Consider the following 20,673-nt stretch of genomic DNA (forward strand, 5'->3'; position numbering starts at 1 on the left):
GTGTCTGAAATTCTTGTTTATATATTTTTCAAGCAAATGTTAAAATTTGAATTAAAATATGTGTTTTGCAGAGGAGGGGGCAGTGAAAATGCTTTGAATCTGCAAAGGGGGAAATTTATGGGGAAGATCGGTAGTATAGAGTTATGGCAGATTTTGTAGAGTTTAGCAATAAAGGTCTCATATTTATGGGTTATATTAAAAATTAACACTTCCTATCAGGAGGGCTGGTGTTCCTAAGATACTCTTTTTCTTCCTACTACAGATTCAGCTCTTCTGGAACTTAAAACAATATGCCCACCAAATGTAGGTATAGGCATGGGAACATCACCATGAAGATGGGTTCTAACTAAGTGAAGAGAAAAGGATCAGCCCCAGCTTGCTTTGCCACTCTTTGGCACCAACTTTATCTGTTTAGTTTGCTGCTGGTAGATTACTGATGGGGCCAGCATGTACCTCCAGTGCTTCTGCCCATTTGATCCCAAGACAGGTGTCTGAAATGCCAGTGATTAAGTGGTATAAAGGTAAAGGTAAAGGGACCCCTGACCATTAGGTCCAGTCGTGGCCGACTCTGGGGTTGCGACGCTCATCTCGCTTTATTGGCCAAGGGAGCTGGTGTACAGCTTCCAGGTCATGTGGCCAGCATGACTAAGCTGCTTCTGGCGAACCAGAGCAGCGCACGGAAAAGCCATTTACCTTCCCGCTGGAGCAGTACCTATTTATCTACTTGCACTTTGACATGCTTTCAAACTGCTAGGTTGGCAGGAGCTGGGACCGAGCAACGGGAACTCACTCCATCGCGGGGATTTGAACCACCAACCTTCTGATCGGCAAGTCCTAGGCTCTGTGGTTTAACCCACGGCGCCACCCGCGTACCAGCGCCACCCATGTCCCATTAAGTGGTATATAAATGCCTTAATTAACGTCCTTTTTCCATTGTGGGAATGTCTGTTTCAGGGATAGGGTCTCTCTGAGAACTGCATAACTGATTTTCTCTTATATTGAAATCTGTAGATTGCTATATTAAGTTTTGATTTGGCAATATGGTCCAGCACCCTCTTGGAAGTTTATGTGAAACACAAAAAGGGAATGTATCAATGAAGGCCTCTAACAACATAGAAGACATTTACCACTGGTTTGCCCTACTGTTCTTCCCAGGGTTAGGGCGCTCTTTAGAAGGCTCTCTCCCCAGCTGAAAAGTCTGGCTGTTATGTATTGGTGTAAAGTGTTGAAATGGTTATTAAGATTCACCACAACTGAATGGGAATACAAGTCCCAGATCCAACTATCATCAGATTTTTCTTCTTCCATCCAAGTCCCAGTTTCCTACCAAACTAGTCCTGCCCTGTTTCTCTTCCGTTAGCATCTGCTTCCTCTATTACCTTTCCTATGCCATCTTTCTCCCTTTCTCTTTCCCTTGGGCCCTCTTGCCTCTCGCTGTCTAGTTCCATCTCACCCTTCTTTCTCTCTCCATGGACATGGCCCATTACACTAGAAGCTGTACGGAAACCTGTCCTAAGAACAGGTGAATCCTTGTGCAATTAGCATTTTTATGGGTTTCCCCACCCTTCATCTGGCAAAACCCCCACTTTCTCACATCCTTCACTATCACTCAGTTGTGTGTATATAGTACAGTCGGACCTTGGTTTTCGAACAGCCTAGTTCTCAAACATTTTGGCTCCCAAATGCCACAAACCTAGAAGTAACTGTTCCGGTTTGCAAACTATTTTTGGAAGCCAAACTTCTGATGGGGCTTCCGCTTGGCTGCAGAAGCTTCCTGCCAGAAGTCGTACTTTGGTTTCCAAACGTTTTGGAAGTCGGACCGACTTCCGGAATGTATTCCGTTCGACTTCCAAGGTACGGCTGTATTTATATAAGCTTTGGTTCATATCTAAGTGCTCGTAGTCATTTCTAATATTGTTCAGTATCTAATATGTTTGACAATCATTGTTTTGGGGGGTCTTTTTATCTCATTTCCTTCCTGACCTTGTATTTTCTTTTAGTTGAATGGCTTCCCCAAGCACTGCAAAAAAGGCATAATTTGGGTAGGTGAGTGAGCTGCCAATGGTAAACTCACAGGAAAGTTAGCACAATAGTCTTGATGTTTTCCCCACAAGGATCTTGCACCTCACAATACTCAATACTTCTTCCCATTAGCATGTGTACACAGGTTCTGCTGGTTGCTGGTGGTTCCTGCTCCTTCCTCTTCAATCACTCACTCTCATACTCCCATACAATCTGCAGCATCCTTTATCATTTGCAGGGCTAGGAAACTCCAGTGAGGTAGTCAAGATTACAGCACCTACAACTCCTCCTTCTCTTAGTTCTAGGGAGGGAGCTAACCTCTGCCTTAACCCTTAACTTACTATCTTTTCTCCAAACCTACATCAGCTGGTTAGGACTGTTTCTGTTGCGGAATCACATAGTTCCTCCACGTTGGTAGCTCCTGCAATATCCCACCCTAGCATTCTCTTTGCTTAATGAGAAGCAATCATGAGAAGAGTGGTGGAACTGACTTTTTGGCTAGTAATGTCACAAAGGCACCGAAAGCTTTGAGGTGCTTCCCCCTATCTGGTTCTTTGGGATTAAGGCTTTAGAGCAGCTCTGTCCCATACAAAAGGTTGCAGGATGGTGTTCAATGCTAGTCTCATCAGAGGATACCTACTGGAAATTAAATAAATAACTTAGGTTCATTAATTTAAATGGGTCTATTCTGAGTAAGACTGAGCTGAATACAATCCATTGATTCTCCGCATATGGCCTATTATCATTCTATCCCTCTTAGTTTTTCCGGGTACCTCTCTTACCAACACCAGGACAGGAGGACATGCAGGCATATGGAACATCAGTATGAAAAATTATTATGTAAGACAGAAGTTGTATAATATATAGTCTTGCTGCTAGAGTACAGTAGTGGAACATTCACTGTTAAAATCCCAGTGATAAATGTGTGACAATTTAATTTTAAAAATAGCAATGAAGGAGTTATTTCTCTGCGCATATGCTTCTTTTTTTCTTGTGTTCTGAAAACCGCTATCTTGAATATATGATGTGGATCAAAAGTACCAGGAAAATTATTTTCTCTCTCTTTTGCCTTGTTTTTTGTTTGTTTCTGACGGAATGCTCTATATCATAGGAGCCAACTCCTAGGGGCTGTGGAGGATTTGGCCCCCACAACAAAATATTTGAGGGGGCTGGGCCCCCATGAAGTTTATGGGCATTCCCATTAAAATGGTGCATGTGCACTGCGTCATGTGATCAATTATGTGGGCCAGGGGCTGGGCTTACCTGCGCCCCCACAATATTTTATTCAAGTTGACACCCTGCTCTATAGGATTATCACAGGATAAAAAAAGTGGGTTGCCTATTTTTTCACCTTCTGTGGTGCTACGGCTCAACCTTTTAATACATTACTTTGTTACCTACTTCCTGTTATGCATGGCTGAACATTAACAGGAACGTGTTAGATAATAGTTGTTGTGCTCCATGCACATGCTTCCCCCAGACTTATTCTCAACTCAATTATTACCATTTTCGCAAGGTAACAAGACAAAAATCTGCAAAATAAATAAATAAATGCAGTAGTTTGCATCAAGTCCCAGATGAGCCGTCTAGAATTTAGGCTAAATTCCTAAATGTACTTGGACCTGCAGAATTCTACTGAAGTTAGCACTGTACATAGTTCATTCAGTATGTAATCCAAGTGCTTTTAGGACATCAGCCTAAATTAATTCCCTCCCATTCCCAGTGGAAATGAACAGGCTGCTAGCATAACATCAGGGTATTGTTGTTTGATTGTAATAGAGATGGGATAAAAATGGTAAAAAAAGCTCTCTGTTAATTTTAATTTTAAGGTAAAATACCTTTCAAAACAGCTACAGAACTGGCTATACTCAAGTCACAGTGGACCACTGGCTGTGCAAGTTCAAAACTAAGAAAGATAAAATATATTTTCCATTACTGTGTGTTTACAAATTCATGTACAATAACTGATTTTGATTGCAGTAACATTAACTTAATTCATGTCTCAGTGCAACAAGTTCCTTGCAGGAATGTTCAGGACTTGACATTTTTACTAAGGAGTGCAAAACCTACGGATGACCCACAAAAATGATCCTTTTGGAATTGTCAGTAATTTCATTATCCAATAAAAACAATGACTCACTGCAGTAAAAACAAAAATCCTATTATGTAGCAGATCTGAGAAGTTACAGTCTTGAGGGTGAACAACAACTCCCATTCACCATTATCTGCTGGAATCAAGAGTAAAATTGGTATGGATTATCTTCCAAGCATACGAGAAATGTCTTCCCTGATAGTAAAAAATGCAGTGTAGGTTGACTATTTTCATGATTTACAATGAGACATATATGAAACTTACTTGCACTTATCAGTACAACTTCTAAATATAACCTATACAAGCAATTACTTTAAAATATTTTCATACAGCTCATCATAAAACTGCCACAAGCAACAGAATCTTTTAACACTAAAGAAAAGATTATTTTATTTTGCCTAAAAGGGATTCATATTCTGTAATGTAATCTCTTTGAATAGGTGACTTCTAGCATTTTCCAAGTACTGCATCAACTACATCTTCAAATTATCTTACTAGCAAAGTAACATTTAATGAAATAACAAAAGTTTAAAAAGTGGGCTAACATGGAGTAGGACTTTCATTAATCTGGAGTGACCATTTATATCTCTGAAAAGTCACTCACTATGGGAGAACCCATGTGTTGATAGGTGTCATAAGAATATTCATTCAAAACACAGGTAAATAAAATGGTAGTGATACTAATTTATTTTTAAAAATGTCTTCAGTGTGTCACATGACAAGTATCTTCCCTTTTTATTTTCAGAGCTTGCCACCTCCTGTTCAGGAAGAATACTGAATTGACTGGTTCACACAATACACTAAACCATACTTTAGTGAGATGTGTGAGCAAGAAGGAGCCGCTGTGACCCTTGGACTCACTTGCTCACCCCTTGCCTTCCTGTAAGCATGGGAGAAATCCAAGCAGCTTTTTTCCAGTTTGCCTGAATATCAGCTTGTCCTGCCACCCAGACCAAGGACTGTGGTATAAAACAAACTCTGATCAGTTCCAAAACAAACCAACACAGAAATTCTGTTTAGCTGAACAAGCCAAGTGAAGGTAAAAACTGCCAGAGATCTTATCCTGGCCATATGGGAGGAAGGGAACATGCAATCCAGAGATTAGCAGCAACACCTTCCTGCTCATGCACATCTCACTAAACCATGGCTTAGTCCAAGATGGAAATTTAGCTATCATAGTGCTGTAGAAGATAATTATACTGAAATGTAAGAAATCTGTCCCTGAAACAAGAGATCCATAATAAAGTATAATATTGTCACTTAAAAACTGTGCAAATTCTTGCTAAATCCAGAAGCCACAGCACTGAATAATTGAGAAAGGTATTTCCCTTGAAAAAGTAGTTTGGTAGAAGTTTTCAGAAGATATAGGGAAGAGAAAAAACAACCACCAAGGATTTAAACACAAACAAAATACTAAGGGGTCCCCTTCACTTTTTTTTCTTTTTTAAAAGTAGGGTTATTTTTAAATTCACTTAGATAAGCATATTTGGGCCAGTGGAATAATCCAGTTTTTAACTGAGATCTTGAGATACTTAAACCCTCCATTATAGATTGTAAGCCTGAAAGTTGCAGTTTTAATTTCTGTTTACAGTAGTACCTAATTGTAGTAGGTACTTGGTAATTAATAAATATCACTGTCAGCTATCATTCACTTTCAAACACTTCTGCCAGGCTAACAACAGAAGAAACCCCTGACAAGGGGATATACGCTACAAACCTACTTCTGTAAGATTTTATTTCTAGCTACTGATAACTTGCAGTAAACAAGGGGTTAGATGCTAGGATATTGGTAGGCTAATATACATTCTTTAGATACATACCTCTAAGTCATTGAAAAATAAATGTGTATCTGCAAGATTAAAAATCATTTCTTCCATTCGAAGTCCAAGAGTCACTGCCACAGGTGGATCCTTGGGGAGGAAAATGGAAAGAATATGGATTTCCTTAACATGTTATGAGTAGATTAAACTGAACTCTTAAAAGTGGTAATTCTGTGCATTATGTATGTAGAAGCCCTGTAGACTGAAATAGATTTATTTGCATGTAATTATGGCCGGAAATGGTATAATTTACTTTTAGATGCAAATATAAATAGATATCTACACAACAGAAAAAGTCTGCTGTTAATGTATGTTAAGCAGCTCGGAAGCTAATGTCAAACAATCTAGTTAATTAAAATACAATAATTGTATTATAACTATAAATCTTTTATTTTATGTGAAAATGCTGCAAAGAAAAGAAATTAAAGAACCATTAATTTGAGATCTCAATGTTGAAATAGTGACAGCACTGTCTGGTTTGAAAACATATCTAATTTCTTTTGTAAGACTAAAAACAATTATCAAACAAATTAAATTACTAACAGAGTGTTCCTATCTAGGGGAAGGATGGGATTGCTTCCAACCTCCCTTGCAGTACTGAAGCACACCACAACTGGAAAAATGCATTAGTATAGCAACAGCTTTGCACTGTTGAGAGCCCACTGCTAGTATAAGGCTGGGGGAGAGGAGGTAGGGGCATGGAAGGGATATGGTGGACTCCTACTCTCACTCAGAGGTCAGAACCCCTATGATGACATGTTATATGTGCAAAAGAGGAGTCAATACAAAGTCACATGTTCTGTTTCAACAAATGGCAACCCAGCACTGCAGGGGTTCTGACCCAAGGTAAGAGTTCAGGTTTTGAGGTTCGCCACTGTGAAAGTAAGGGTTAATCATTCCCTCTCCAGCTGCTAGGGTAGAGATGATGCCTCACAAATAGGATTCTTGTCTACAATTCCAAGAAAAGGGATGAGTATATGCAGATAACTCAATCACTTCTGATCCTGAAGAGTATCTCAAACTCCCTACTATTTGAGGATTTACTGGCCTCTTACCACATGGGAGTTAGCAGGTCCAGTATTTCCTCTCACATGTGGGAAAACAGCTGGCAGAGGAAATGAAATTTTATTAAAGATGGAGAAGAACTGAGTTCTAAACACTGATTTTGAGATGTTCCTGATGACTCAAATTTTGCCTTTATTGGAACTCCTGTTACAGCAAGTGCCTGCTTATGTCCAAACCACTTGTGCATTGATGGATTGGTTCTTTTTTTTTTTAAAAAAAGTCCAAATTATACACACAAAATGTATAAGTATGGTGCATATGAGAGTCCCATGCTTTACTATATTTCTGCACCACACACACACCTCTCTAAATATTTTTGTGAAATTATATGCACTGTTTTATGCATCTGTATATAACAGTTATTTATTTTATTAATGCATTACATTAGTATCCCAACTTTCTTCCACGGAGCACAGGGTGGTAACAATAGGCAACAACGTGCTGAGGGGCAGTGGCTGGCCCAAAGTCATCCAGTGAGCTTCATTACTTGTATACAATAATGTTTATACTAACTGCTATAACAATGCCTGTATATACAAAACAATGTATTGCTTGTATATTTAGTGGGATTGGGGATGGAGAAACATGGTTATTGTTGATGCCAAAGAGTAAGGTAGGAATTGGGGGGGGGGATCCTAAGAATAACAGTCAATGCTTTATTTTTGGGATCAGATAGAATTTTTCTTGTGGTCATTTCAACATTTATTAAATCAGTTTATTTTGGGCTGAATAATACACGGGGCTGATGTAGGAGCAGATCACTTCAGTGGAAAATTGCAGAAGCTTTTATTTCAAGGTGAGTGCCAATCACACATGAAGCAAATTTCACATGGTTGCAGCTATATGATAAATATGATGCATGAAATGACCTTCAGTTTAAAATAAAGTATGAAAGCAAGTTAGGAAGAAGCCGAGAAACAAGTGTTTTAATTATATTCAGTAGTGAAATTACTGCAAGAGAGGTTGACGCTGCAATTCTGAATGCACTTAGTAAGGAGTTGAGCACAGGGGGACTCTGAGAAAATATGGTTAGAATTGCACTGGAAATCCGAAGCATGGTTCTGCATTATTACCCTCCCCATCCCTGTAAGCCATTTAACCCCCCCCCCCGATGTATTGTTGATTTAAAAAACCAAACAAAACACTTCTTAGTTCATTGCTTCTTGAGAACATGGCACTTAGCCAGAGATTGCCAGCATTGCAAGAGAAGCTAGATCAACTATAACACTTCCCTATATCAAAATACAAATGCCTTCGGTTATGTTAGCAGTGGGCATAAATTGGAGCCAGACAGTCTGTCTGTGGACTTCTGTGCTAGATTGGGCCATCTACTAGTGAATGCCTCTTAGGAGACAAAGTAAAAATATCTCAGGAGAACCAACACTTATAGTTTTGAGGAGACAGGCTAAGGAAAGGAGCCTGAATCCTTTCAAAAGACTGCCCCTCTCTTGATGCCAAAATTAAATGGTTTAATATTATGTAGTGGCATCAGGAGAAAAGCTTTAAATATTCCCCCCAATACAACTAAATAAGGACATGTACTAATAAAGCTCCTTTATATGATACCCTTTTTTCAAATTACACTGGGGCACAATTTGAAAAGTAATAAAATTACTAAAATTGTCTTCCCTAAAATCTCTGCATTCAGCTTAAGAGAATATTTCTTTACACTGATGCTATGCAGATACTCTCTAAGTAGTAGAACTTCATTTTAAGAGATAGGTGGACTGCAGAGTGTTTCCTCCAGACACTACCCATATGCAGAATACTTAGAATATGTATTTTATCCATGTGATGAAACTGTCCTCAAACATTTACTAATATTGAAAGAATTTATCCCTGCCCAATGAGCCACAAAAAACTCAGGTAGCCTTGGCAATAATGGAATCTTGAGTTTCTGGGTGCACCGGCCTGGGGGTGGGGTGGGGAACGGAAGCAAAATGGATCTGCCAGAAGTCACAGACAGGAGAAATATCCTATGAAGATACAAGAAGCACCAATACAAGAATATGAAAATGCCACCAAATTCTGTGAGGTTGTTGCAAGGTTCAAAAATCATGATTCACAAGTGGATTAACAGTGGCAATACACAAATATTGTATCACAACAAAAGCAACTTGTAGGATTAATGTTTTGAATTTGAATTTATGAGTCACATACCTTTCCATATTTTTGTGCATAAGATCCTGTAAGAAGTGAATGGAAGACAATGATAGTTTCATCCAAATCCCAAACAAATACGCGCTGAAACAGAGGCATTGACAAACATCAGTGGACATAAAACAGTAGGGAAACCAAAGACAAGTTATAATCCCCCAGCAGACAGCACGGAACAGAAATAATTGTAAAAAATCACCAATAAACAACAGTTTCAGGTTAAGAACGGACCTCCGGGACAAATTAAGTACTTAACCCGAGGCACCACTGTATACTGGTTGGAACAAAGAATGGGAAATCTAGACTATGCTGAACTGATCTGTCTGGTTGTAGCAATTTGCATGAATGGGACAAACAGCACCTTCTTAACAGTAAAAAGGAAGTCCTAGAAGATACAGGCTGAAATGTTAACTATTTTATTTTGAAATAAAATAAACACAAGTAAAATAAATATTCTAAATTAGGTAACTTAGTAGGGTATCAGGAAATTTACTGATGCATCTAGGTAGAGCAGGAAAGTGTAGTGTAGCCAGTACAGAGAATGCAGAGCTACATTTAATACAACTATGTCTTAATGTAATTGTTGTTGCTGTTCCTGCATACCTCCAAGTCACTGTCAGGAGGGGGTGATGGGTTATTTTTCCGCCCTCTGCCCCTTGATTTTGACCCAGAACTCCTACACGTCCTTTCATCCAGATCTTTGATTGGTGTCGAAGGGCTCTGTACAGTGTCAAACTCTCCTGCAAACAAAACAATTAATGAAAAGGCAATGTTATTTTTAACATCATATAAAAGACTCCTATATGCTTTTTATATTTACCACTGCTCCCCTCCCCAAATTTTTAAAGTGCCTCCAAAGTTCTGAAAATGGGAATTTTGTTTTACCTGTAAATTACTTGTTCTTCCTAGTGAAGACAGGCCCTTCTCAGTGGTAGCTCCTAACTTATGGAACTCCTCCCTAGGGACATGTGATTGGCACCAATGAGTACCAGTCTTAAAAAAAAAAGCCTTTAAATCCCACTTCTTCCAATTGGATTTTAGTTATGTTATTTTGGTAGTTGCTGTTTTAAGATTAGTTCTAATCCACTTATTAAAAAAAAATCTTTGATTATTTTATGTTAGGGGGTAGGGTGATGACTGCCTTACTTTCACTAGAAAGAACAGTAAAGTTATAAACAAGTTAAAAATGAGTCTACTAATGGTGGTAGGGCTGTATATTCATTCAGATGTACAAGAACAGTTCCATTCTATGGTGGTACACATTCTTTCTAAGCTCTTCAAAAATCACTCTCGTAGAACATTTTGCGCTACCTGCCTTCTGAAGTTGGCCTCTGTAGAAGGCCAAGTACTTTGTAGAACAAGCCCAAATAACCATTCAAAAAGAGAATTCTCTCTTCTGAGACTTTATGAATAGATGCCAAGGTGAGTTTCTTTAAAGGCATGTGTGGAAGAGGTTCAAGGCAACCTGCTATGAACACAGACAAGGCTCAAAATGGAAATCTGTACTGTCAGTGGCGGAGCTTCATACTCCGGCACGGGGGGGGGGGGCTGGAGAGCAGGAGGGGGCGGGGCTGGTGCGTGTCCCGGGGGTGTGGTGCGCCACCCGCCAGGGCGTGATGCGGGTCCTGGGGGCGGGGCGTGGTGCCCAGCGCAGGCGGGGGGCAGCCGTGATGGCACCCCACCGTGATAGCGCTGCTGGGGGCGGTGCGCTCCCCCCCACTCCTTTTCCTCCGCAAGTGTGTACTGTACAGCTGATGAAGTTCCCAGAACCCCATCCTTTTGTGGGTGACTTGAAATTATCATTTTTTAGCTTATAAATCTGAAAGAACAGCAAGCTATTAAAAATGAAAGGCCTTTTTGAATCCCAGATTGCATAAATAATAATCCTTCCGTGGTAGAAACTGTAGAGAAAACTCTTCCATATTACTAGCACTAGAAAATAAAGATTCAACAGGGTTTATTAACTGTTTATTGAAATTACTGTATCATTCCTTTCTGTGTCCAAAATAAGACAACCACCCCTTTATATCAGTTATAAAATCTGAAAGTTCTCCTGGAAGCCAACAGACACAACAGTGTTGAAATATCAGAACAACTATTTGTGAGTAGTTAAATAGAACATTTCTGGGTGCATTAATGTCCCAGTTGCGCACAGTGACATAGTAAACATGGCAAAGGGTAGAAAGAAAGAAAGCTGAAGATGTTGACTTTGATTGCTTTTTTCCCTCTAGTGGCAGAAACAACTAACAGGAATGGACAGGATTTAATCAACATGTTTCAAAGAATGGGGCAAATTAAACAACTTTGGGGTTCATGCTGGTTCTCAGTGCTGCAACTCACGAGCTTAACATACTGAGTAATGTGTAGTGCAACAATGCATGCATGTTTCTGAAAGCCTAGGGTTAGGTTACTTGATAAAAGAGTTCATTATCAGAGCTTATCGGGCATGGGCCAGATCACTCCTGCAGAAATCCTCCATGGGCTGTACTGGCTCAGTGTGATGCCAGAAATCGCGTCTGCAAATGCCCAGATGCCGAAAATTGCTCCTGCACAGTAGCGATTTTCAGCATCTGGGTATGCACAGAAGCGATTTCCAGCGCTGTGGACATGCGCAGACACTATTTCCAGAAGAGAGTCCCTTCTCTGCACTGGTTTAGCACAGCGTGCAGGGACTCACCAAACGGGTGGCTCAGTTCGGGGGCGGCTCTTGGGCCGGTTAAGCGACATTCATGGGCCGCTTCTGGCCCATGGGCCTTAGGTTGCCGACCTTTGCACTAAACAGTTCAAGAACCTGCCTCTAAATGGTGAGGAAGGGGCAGAGTGAGACCCTGAGGCTCAGTTTCATTGGGCAACTAAAGTTTTGGTTGTTACACATGAACCGCATGATTGTGTGACTTGCTCTTTCTTTGCATATATATACAATTCTAATATACATAAGTAGTCAATCAATAAGATAACTGTTAAAACAATCAAAGTTGTAGTTTTCAGTCTTTGCTAAAACATCACACTAGTTGATACGCAAGGAGCAACTTGGTTAAACATGAGTTTGGCGGACATTTCTGATGACTAGACACCAATAACTTATATTTATAGCTACAAAACCTATGATGTCTGAAGTAGCTTTCTATAATTGGTAAACTTTATGGAAAAGCAGTCAGCCATGGCATAAATATTATCAATATGTTATTTAAAGTACTGAAAAGATGGAACTTTCCACATAAGAGAAAAGCTATGGACAGAACAAATACCACAGTCCCAGTTTGTCTACAGGGCAATCACAACTTCTTGCACTATACTATTTAACTAGGCACTATGTCAAACTTCCCCAGGTCGAAACAGCAATAATAATACACACTTGACTTTCCAAATGAAACAAAGTATACCAGAAGGAGGTTATGAGGTAGTCTGTGAACTTTTCCAATGACCCAGAGATATAGTTTTGTGGTTAAAGGCATAATATAAGGCTCTGAAAATCTGTGTGGCTATGATTATGAGGCAGAATCCTGAGAATCTCAACTTTCTTGTTTAGCTCAGGCAACTAAACTTTCTTGTTTAGCTCAGGCAACTGTGGATGAAAAAACTTCGAAACGAGATGGCAGCTTTTGCTAAACAGAAAACAGATATGTATATGGATTCCGTAGACCAGAAGTAGGATTTGATTGTACAGTACCTCTTTATAGGGCTCAGTTCCTATCTTTCTCCACATACTCTCTATTTTCCCCCTAGCCTAACACCTTCTCCAAAGTTTCAAATTCTGCAAAAAACAAACGTCTAATGCAAACAAATGCGCAACTATACAATTTCAACGCACAAATCAAAGTGAACATGAAATATGTCCAAAAGGAATAATTATCAAATGCAGAATTTAGATTTTCTGAATGCAGAATTGCAATTATACTGCTCCATAAATAGGGCAATGACTGCAATAATAGTAATAATAAATCATTTCCAAAAAGAAATAATAATTTAAGCTACTTGAATGGTATGTAGGGATATAACTTATACAACTTTTCAACTTGTGTCACCATTATAAAGGTTTTAAGAAATAAACATAAACATTTCTAAATAAGATTGCAGCCCACTAATAGAAATTTTAATTACCATATTTTTCGCCCTATAGGGCGCACTTTCCCCCCTCCAAAAATGAAGGGGAAATGTGTGTGCGTCCTATGGGGTGAATGCAGGCTTCAGGAAGCTATCCCCCCAGCCCCGCAAGCTCCGAGAGCAATGGCGAAGCTGCGTGCAACTCCGCCATCACTCTCGGACCCATTCTGGGGGCTGGGATTGGGGGAAGCTTGGGCTTCCCCAGCCCCGCAAGCTCCGGGAGCGATGGCGAGGTTGCACAACTTCGCCTTCGCTCCTGGACCCCCAGCCCCGAGGCTAAAAACGAAGCGAGGAGAGCGAGCGGGATCCATCCTGCTCACTGTCATGGCTTCTTTGCTCTTTGGGGCTGGGGGGGAAAATAATTCCCCCCCTTTATTCCCCCCCCAAATAAGTGCGTCCTATGTGCCAGTGTGCCCTATAGGACGAAAAATACGGTAATTAACCATATGGGTTTTTGTCAATTTGTAGATTCATCTATAAATTAAATTTGCAAATTGGTAAAATCAATATTTATTGAGCATGAAACATGTTTTCTCTGTTTTAAGATGACGCATATATGCTGTAACTTAGAAGAGCTGTTGTTCTTGTGTATGAGAAACAGGAAAATGCCTCTTTTAAGATGGTACTTCCTAGACATAGTTTTTATAATAACAATTAGTTTGACATCTTTTAAAACACAAATCTGCTTTCTGATTATCAGTTGCAACAGTATGTTGATTAAAGGTTTTTAATTAATCTGACTGATTTAGTAACCAGGACTGTAAAATGGATCTAGCTTCTTTTGACTAGTAAATATGTACAAGTAGCATTATCCACCTTATATGTAGTCAGACTGCCCCAGGGAACGAAATACTTCCATGCATGAATTCAGCATTATATGTAGTTCTCTGGTTGCTTCTTTTATCAGCCCAAACCTATTTAAAGATGTAGTTTGTTTAGATATAAATAACCTTTATTTACTTATCTATTTATTTATTTATTTAGACACTTTCATGCCACTATTCAGTTCAAAAAAAAATCAGAGCAGATGGGATCCAAAGGACCCCAAGGGCTCCTAGTCCTCTGTAACAAAAAACCAGGGAGAAATGTAAGCATGGCAGAGTACAAAGTTGAACCTGAGTCTGTGTGGTCTAGGTCCAACATTCCAGCCACTACACTACAGTGGCTTACCATACTGACATATGCGAGTTTATCTATTCATCTATTTGTACAATAACTTACATTTGCCATGATAACATAATAATAAGGCAGAAGTATATATATTCTATGCTTTTCAAAACAGGGGCTTCTCAAATAGCCCTTGCACCTGAAATATAAGCTTGCCCACTCACTTCCTATTCTCTGTAGTGTTGAAGTGATCATGCAACACTTGCCACAGTGTCACACCCACTCTGAAAATACACCACATGCCTCTATCCTTCTGTACCACTTTAAAAATACACTCATCTAAATGGAATGCAATGTTTTGAATGTGCAAACCATGAACCTTTAGTACAGTTCTCTATCGTGCAATGCAGAACACTGTGAAAACTTTCACACCAGCTTGTTCATTCTTAGTTTCAAAGAATCTGATATAAGAATACAAGTTTTGTCATTAAAATATGTGCCAGAATGTATTTTGTTACAACTAATTCTATCACATACACAGTGAACATAGTTCCTTCTTCTAATATGTCTACTATAGAAAGTTTCTATATGTAAGACATGAAATAAAATAGAATGGTAATCATTAGTAGCCAAAATCACAGCTGCTGCATGTAGTGTTTGTTTATTTCACCTGTAAAGAACTATTATGCTCAGAAGAGTGTGCCCTATATTATATTTGTGTGCACATGCATGGTCAATAATTCAAACACTATCACTATATGCTCATGTAGAAAAAAAAGACCATTGGTACTTACAGTGAATGGGATTTCTTAGGCCTATTGGAGCTGATGTCAAGGATGGGTCTGTGTTTGTTTTTCAGTTTTTCAAACAAGACTGAGCAAAGCAAGAATGAGGACACAGAGAGTCATAGACTGACTCCTTTTTGGTGCAGGCAAAATAGAAAAATAGACACAAACCCATCCTTTACATCAGCTACAACAGCCTAAGAGAATACCGTATTTCAAGGTGTATTTCAAACAATGAACCTGACATCTGCTAAATGCTCAGAAACAAGACCTTCTTGGATGCTGGGAAATAAGAGAGGTTCTAGTAGAAAAGTCAAGTCTCTAGACAGGACAAGTGTGGGCCTGGCAACAACAAAATGTTGTGCCAGTTAATTCATACTTTATGTACCCTCCACAATTCCACATTTCTATATTACCTCTCATTTTATCTTCTCTAGTCTATAAACTGTCCTACCATTTCTCTCATTCTACCTCTGTTCTTGCTTGGTCTCCACTGACAATTTGCATTCTACTCTCTGAAATAGCCTCTTGGTTTGTCTCAGTTGCTTTTTCTCCTTCTTGCCATCTCTTCTTCTTCCTTTGCATCATCTGATCTAGCTTCATTTATCTTGTGTCTCTTTGTTCACATCTTTCCCCAACCTCTACTGGTTCTTCATCCAACTTCCTTCTGCCATTATACTTAGCCTGGAGTTTGTGAAATGGCTTTAAGAAGCCTGACACCAACTTTTTTATGGCAAAAGAATTGCAGAGGCAATTATCCATATACAGTAGTGTTTTAGCCTTTGGGGGGGTGTTCCTCCCTCAGGCTCCTTTTTATCAGATTTTTTGTACTGCTGCAAACCTCAGGACTTTGTCAAGCCTGCTGGTATCTCCCTCCTGTGCCTGGCTGGTGCTAATTTTGCTACATAAGCACTTATGCCTGAACATCCCAGGACATCCTGTTCTATATAGAAGCCCCATAAGGAATGCAGCGCTGAGGAATCTCCGTGCATAAATAAGACTGCAGTGTTGGAACAAAGCGTTTCCTTTTCTTAGGCATTGGAGAACGTTTTCAAACAAGCAGAACTTGTACAAAAGAGACAGATTCCATTGAATCTGCAACCAAAACTGGAAGCAGAATATTGTCATTGAACTTCAAGAAATTTTTAAATGCTTTCTGAGTCAAAGCTGATAGGATCTTGGGAATATCTGATTTGGGGTAGTTACTGCCTTTGTGAAGATAGTGTAAATGTTTCAGATCACTGAAGAAGAGATCAGACATAACTTAGCAATGAGCCTATAGAAAAAAAGAACAGACATTTAAAGAAAACAAAGTTTCTTATGAGAAATGACACATGAAATGGTTGCTATATATAGGTTTACATAGCAATACAGAAGTTTCCAAACTAAGGTAGAGTGCTGTTCAAAGGCAATGCTGAAAAAGTGGGCATGTCAGTCCAAGGATATAAAATCTATACAAAGAAGTAGGAAAGGTGTATTGAGTATGTGTTGCTCTATACATAAAGGACAAGAGTCCAACATACTAGGAAAGTTCCAAGGGATATACTTATTTACAGAAACAATGTGGGTTGAAATGCCAAACCCAAAATGCAATTTAGTACTGGGAACATATCATCATCTTTCACCAAAACTCTGAGGGTGATTTTGAGATGAAGAAAGAAATCAAGGAGGTAGCCAAGCGAGAAAATGTTGAAATAATGAGCAACTGGAAATATAACAGGAATGGAATGTAGCAGGAAAGACACAAGTCCAAGAAGGAGCAAGCATATTTGACAAAAGCCTACAAAAGGCAAGAAGCATTTTAAAACTGAAAGTGTTGTCTAAATCAGGAGAACTAAACTCTAGCAAAAAAAACAAAAACCCATTAATTGATTTTAAGTCTACTTGGGAGCTTTCGGTGAAAGGCTATGTATGCTTATTTGATAAAACGTTCCACTGCATTTAGTGGGTCTTACTGACAGTATGCATGGAATTGCAGCCTAAGTATATACATGCTGTTGCATCATCCCCAATCTATATACCATATTTGTTCAGAAGCCATGGTGATTCTTCATCATTAATGCTTGTTCTTCTATATATTTTACAACTGAAACCTTAAATTCTAATATTAAAAGTGCTTTCAACTAATTTAGAGATTATGGGTTAATTCACACCTTTCCAGACTTTTCATGTTGGTGACACACTTTTTCGACATGCATCATTTCGTGACACAGTAATTCAGTTTTACTAGCAAACCGGAGGTTAAACTAACCCCTTTCCAGCCCCAGGAGGAGTGTGAGGAGCATTTGCGCAACACACCCATATACTGCGACACACAGTTTGGAAAGCTCTGGGTTAATGGTTCTTTGATTTCCTTTCCGGATCCATTATGAAAAACTGGGGTAGCACTGACATCTTCTACTGCTTCAGTGAGGCAACTAGACAAGATTAAAATGTTATGTATGCCAAAACCTGACACTTTATAGCTTTATACTGATAACAATAAAATTGATCAGCTTTATGATTAAGAAGTCTGTTTCCCCACTGTAATGTTGCTGTCCTTCTTAGCTAGCATGGGAACAAGGAGGGTGATTTTTAAAGAAAACATTAAAAATATACGGCTGGATCTAACTAAGCATTTCTGCTAGCACCAGGACTTCCATCTGTACAATGGAGCTTCCCCTCCCTCACCTTGCATGTCCACCTCACATTTCTGGTTATTCCTTCCCTTGCTGGGCAGGATGAGAAGATTAGCAAGTGGCCTCTGTGTGACCTACTCTGGAAGCTCAGTGCTGAAATTACTGTCTACCTAGTTGGGGCATGTTTTAGTAAGGAAAATGTTTTCTTTTATAACTGTCCTAATGACCCAGTTCCTCTGAACCCCAATAAAGCTACCCTTAAGGCACAGTTTTTGTATATCTTTTTCTATAACTTTTCACCCCACATGTTTTTAGACTGTTATCCAGTTTAAGGTTTCAGGGAATTAACTGCTGGTGGGAAACAGCACAAAGAACCCACAGCTAGGATCATGTAACATAGTGTTAGTTAAGCCCAATACCAAAATATCAAGTCCCACTCCCCGCCACCTTTCTGAGATTATAAATAAATAAATGAAGGGAGATGGTGACAGTCCTTTAAAATAATTTTCATGTAGGTTGGAAGTGACTACTGGGAAAAAGTCTAAGGACCTTTCTTAGACTACTTCCTGCATCATCACCATCTTCCTACTAAAGAGGATATTGCAGCTGTTCATACACTGCAGCAACTGTAACAATGCAATGAGTTTCTGCAAGTGTGAGGACTCAAGTTCCAAGAGACAATCTGTTTGTGAGGTGAGTCACACATTTGTAAAGTATGCTTAACTTGGCCACTTTTATTTTGGAGAAATAGCAACCATGGAGCCCCAATCTAGAACATCCTTCCTTGGGGATTTGGTTCTCCACTGTTTTCCTCTCTCCTGGGTACCTTTTGACCCTGAAAGTGCTCTTTCCTGAAGTCAGCAACTTCAGGACAAACAGAAGTCAGGTGAAGATTATTTTCAGCAAAAAAAATGGCATGAGGCTTCAATGAAGACCAGGAACACATTCTGGATTAGACTCCCATTGTTAGTCTCCAGAATAAATGTTGCATAATTACATCACGTGTAATTTGGCTCTCAAATGCTATATTCTCTAAGATCTTGTGATTATTTCCTTTTCTTTCCAGTAAGGATTTTTATATCATTACTTTCAAATTTCTATACTTACTTTTCTAAACTCTTAATGGCTTATTAATAACGGATTCTAAGTAAAATTTACCTGTCATATTTGAAATTCTGAACACCACTTCAAAATGGATGAAACAAAAAACCATTCACCTGGATGAAGATCTGTACCTGGTTGACTAGTGAGCCCAGGGAGAGATTCCTGGAGCTGGTACGTTGATGATGAAGAAGAGGTACCATCTGTAGTGTTGTTTGAGGTCATATATGTTCCATATGTTGATGTTGAATAATACTGTGGATATTGGTTTTGGCCAAAAGCTGTATATGATGGATAATCCTAGAATGAAAGAAACAATGTTTGAAATTCTAGCAAGATTTTCTAAGCATTCCCATCTAAAATACAGCAATGTGAAATACATTCTTGTCCAGTCCATTCAAAATACTTAAAATTGCTAAGTCAAATAAAATAGACTTTGAAGTTCACAGAAATAGTAATAATCATACCTGTTGTGAACTACTGAAGTTTGTAGAATTTGAGACTGAATTGTTTGCATAAATAGTGGAGGATGGTGTAAAACTAGAACCTAGAGTTAAAAGAATAATTCTGTATAAGAGCTAAGTAATACATTATGCACAATGCAGACAAATCAAAAGTAAAAAATCTGAAGGTTTCATATATAAATATAGAGAATATGTAAGTGAAATATGCAAATATTAGCTATTCTGATATTTCATTGAAGAGATCATTATTTATAACTATATACCATAAACAATGCCATATTCTGCTTTAAAAATCTAGTTGCCAAAGCTTTAATTCTATGTTATGGTTTCCATATAGAGCTTCACAGAAGCACTAATGAAGAAATCTATGCACTCAAATTTCACTGTGTTGATCGGTGAGTCCTTGTTCTCTTTCAACAGCTTCTTTTCTTCTGCTTCCTGCCATTTTCCCTCCTGGCATCCAGTTCCAATGACACACTAATGAAATATGGTGGATGGCTTGGAAAAGAAGGCTGGGGGGGGGGGGGACAGGGATAACGACACTAATCTTGAATATAGAATTTGATTCAGACTTGCTCTTACTTAGACAGCAACAGAACGAGCTACTTATCACTGAAGTCATGGTGATGTCAGCGGGTCCACTCTAAGCATAATTAAGAATGGATCAAATTTATAGTTCATAGGGAGACTTCCGGGATAGCGCGATCCGGTAATGGCGGATTCCCTCCGAGCTCCGGAGGGAATCGGCTCCGCTGAGGACGGGTCTTGCCGTGCCGGCGACACGGGGACCCTTAAAAACCGCAGGCGCTGAAGCCTGCGGACTTGGTGACTCGGTGGGCACCTTAAACGCCCTCCCCGACCCGCAAAGAGCCTTTTTAAAGGCTGCGGAGTGGACTGGGGTGCGGCGCGGTGCTGAGAGTCCATCGCTACCTCGGCGGAGCGAAGCCGCGAGCCATGGCCGGAGAGCGCTGTCTTCCTTCCTGAAATTCGGACTGAAATAAAGAACCCGTGAGTAGAATGGAAATTTGATATTAAAATTTTACCTTGGATTGGAGTACGACCGGGGGATGTGCTAAAAGGAAGTCCACACTCCCCCCCCCACAAAAAGATTTAAGCAAGGAGAAGAGCACTGAGGTGGAAAGACTTTTGTGCTTAGAAAAACAACTTGCACGAATTGGATTAAAAAGCTATTGTGCTGGAGAGGAGAGAGGAACTTTAGAAGTTTTTGTGTAATTTCCCCCCCCCCCCAGTCTGGACCCGGGAGGGTCCTGTGTGTAAGCCCGAGGAAAAGGAGAAAGTTTGACAGCTGTCAAAAGAGCTGTCAAACGGGCAACTAAA

The 20,673-nt window shown here is 39.5% G+C and overlaps 1 protein-coding gene across 20 annotated transcripts in view; it reads right to left on the reverse strand.

The window, feature by feature from the left end:
- Positions 1-20,673, reverse strand: part of EYA4 (EYA transcriptional coactivator and phosphatase 4) — a 108,278-nt gene that overhangs the window by 11,456 nt on the left and 76,149 nt on the right. For 15 of the 20 annotated variants that reach the window (XM_081907124.1, XM_081907130.1, XM_081907142.1 and 12 more), the window contains 5 exons: positions 19,339-19,418; positions 18,988-19,171; positions 9,760-9,896; positions 9,160-9,243; positions 5,935-6,024 (listed from right to left, as the gene is read on the reverse strand). In XM_081907124.1, coding sequence (XP_081763250.1) covers positions 5,935-6,024; positions 9,160-9,243; positions 9,760-9,896; positions 18,988-19,171; positions 19,339-19,418 — 575 coding nt within the window. The remainder of the gene's footprint in view (positions 1-5,934; positions 6,025-9,159; positions 9,244-9,759; positions 9,897-18,987; positions 19,172-19,338; positions 19,419-20,673) is intronic. The other 5 variants (XM_081907131.1, XM_081907132.1, XM_081907126.1 and 2 more) reach the window with 1 other exon arrangement.

Source organism: Podarcis melisellensis, assembly GCF_964234715.1.
Source record: "Podarcis melisellensis genome assembly, chromosome: 3".
Lineage (NCBI taxonomy): Eukaryota > Metazoa > Chordata > Lepidosauria > Squamata > Lacertidae > Podarcis > Podarcis melisellensis.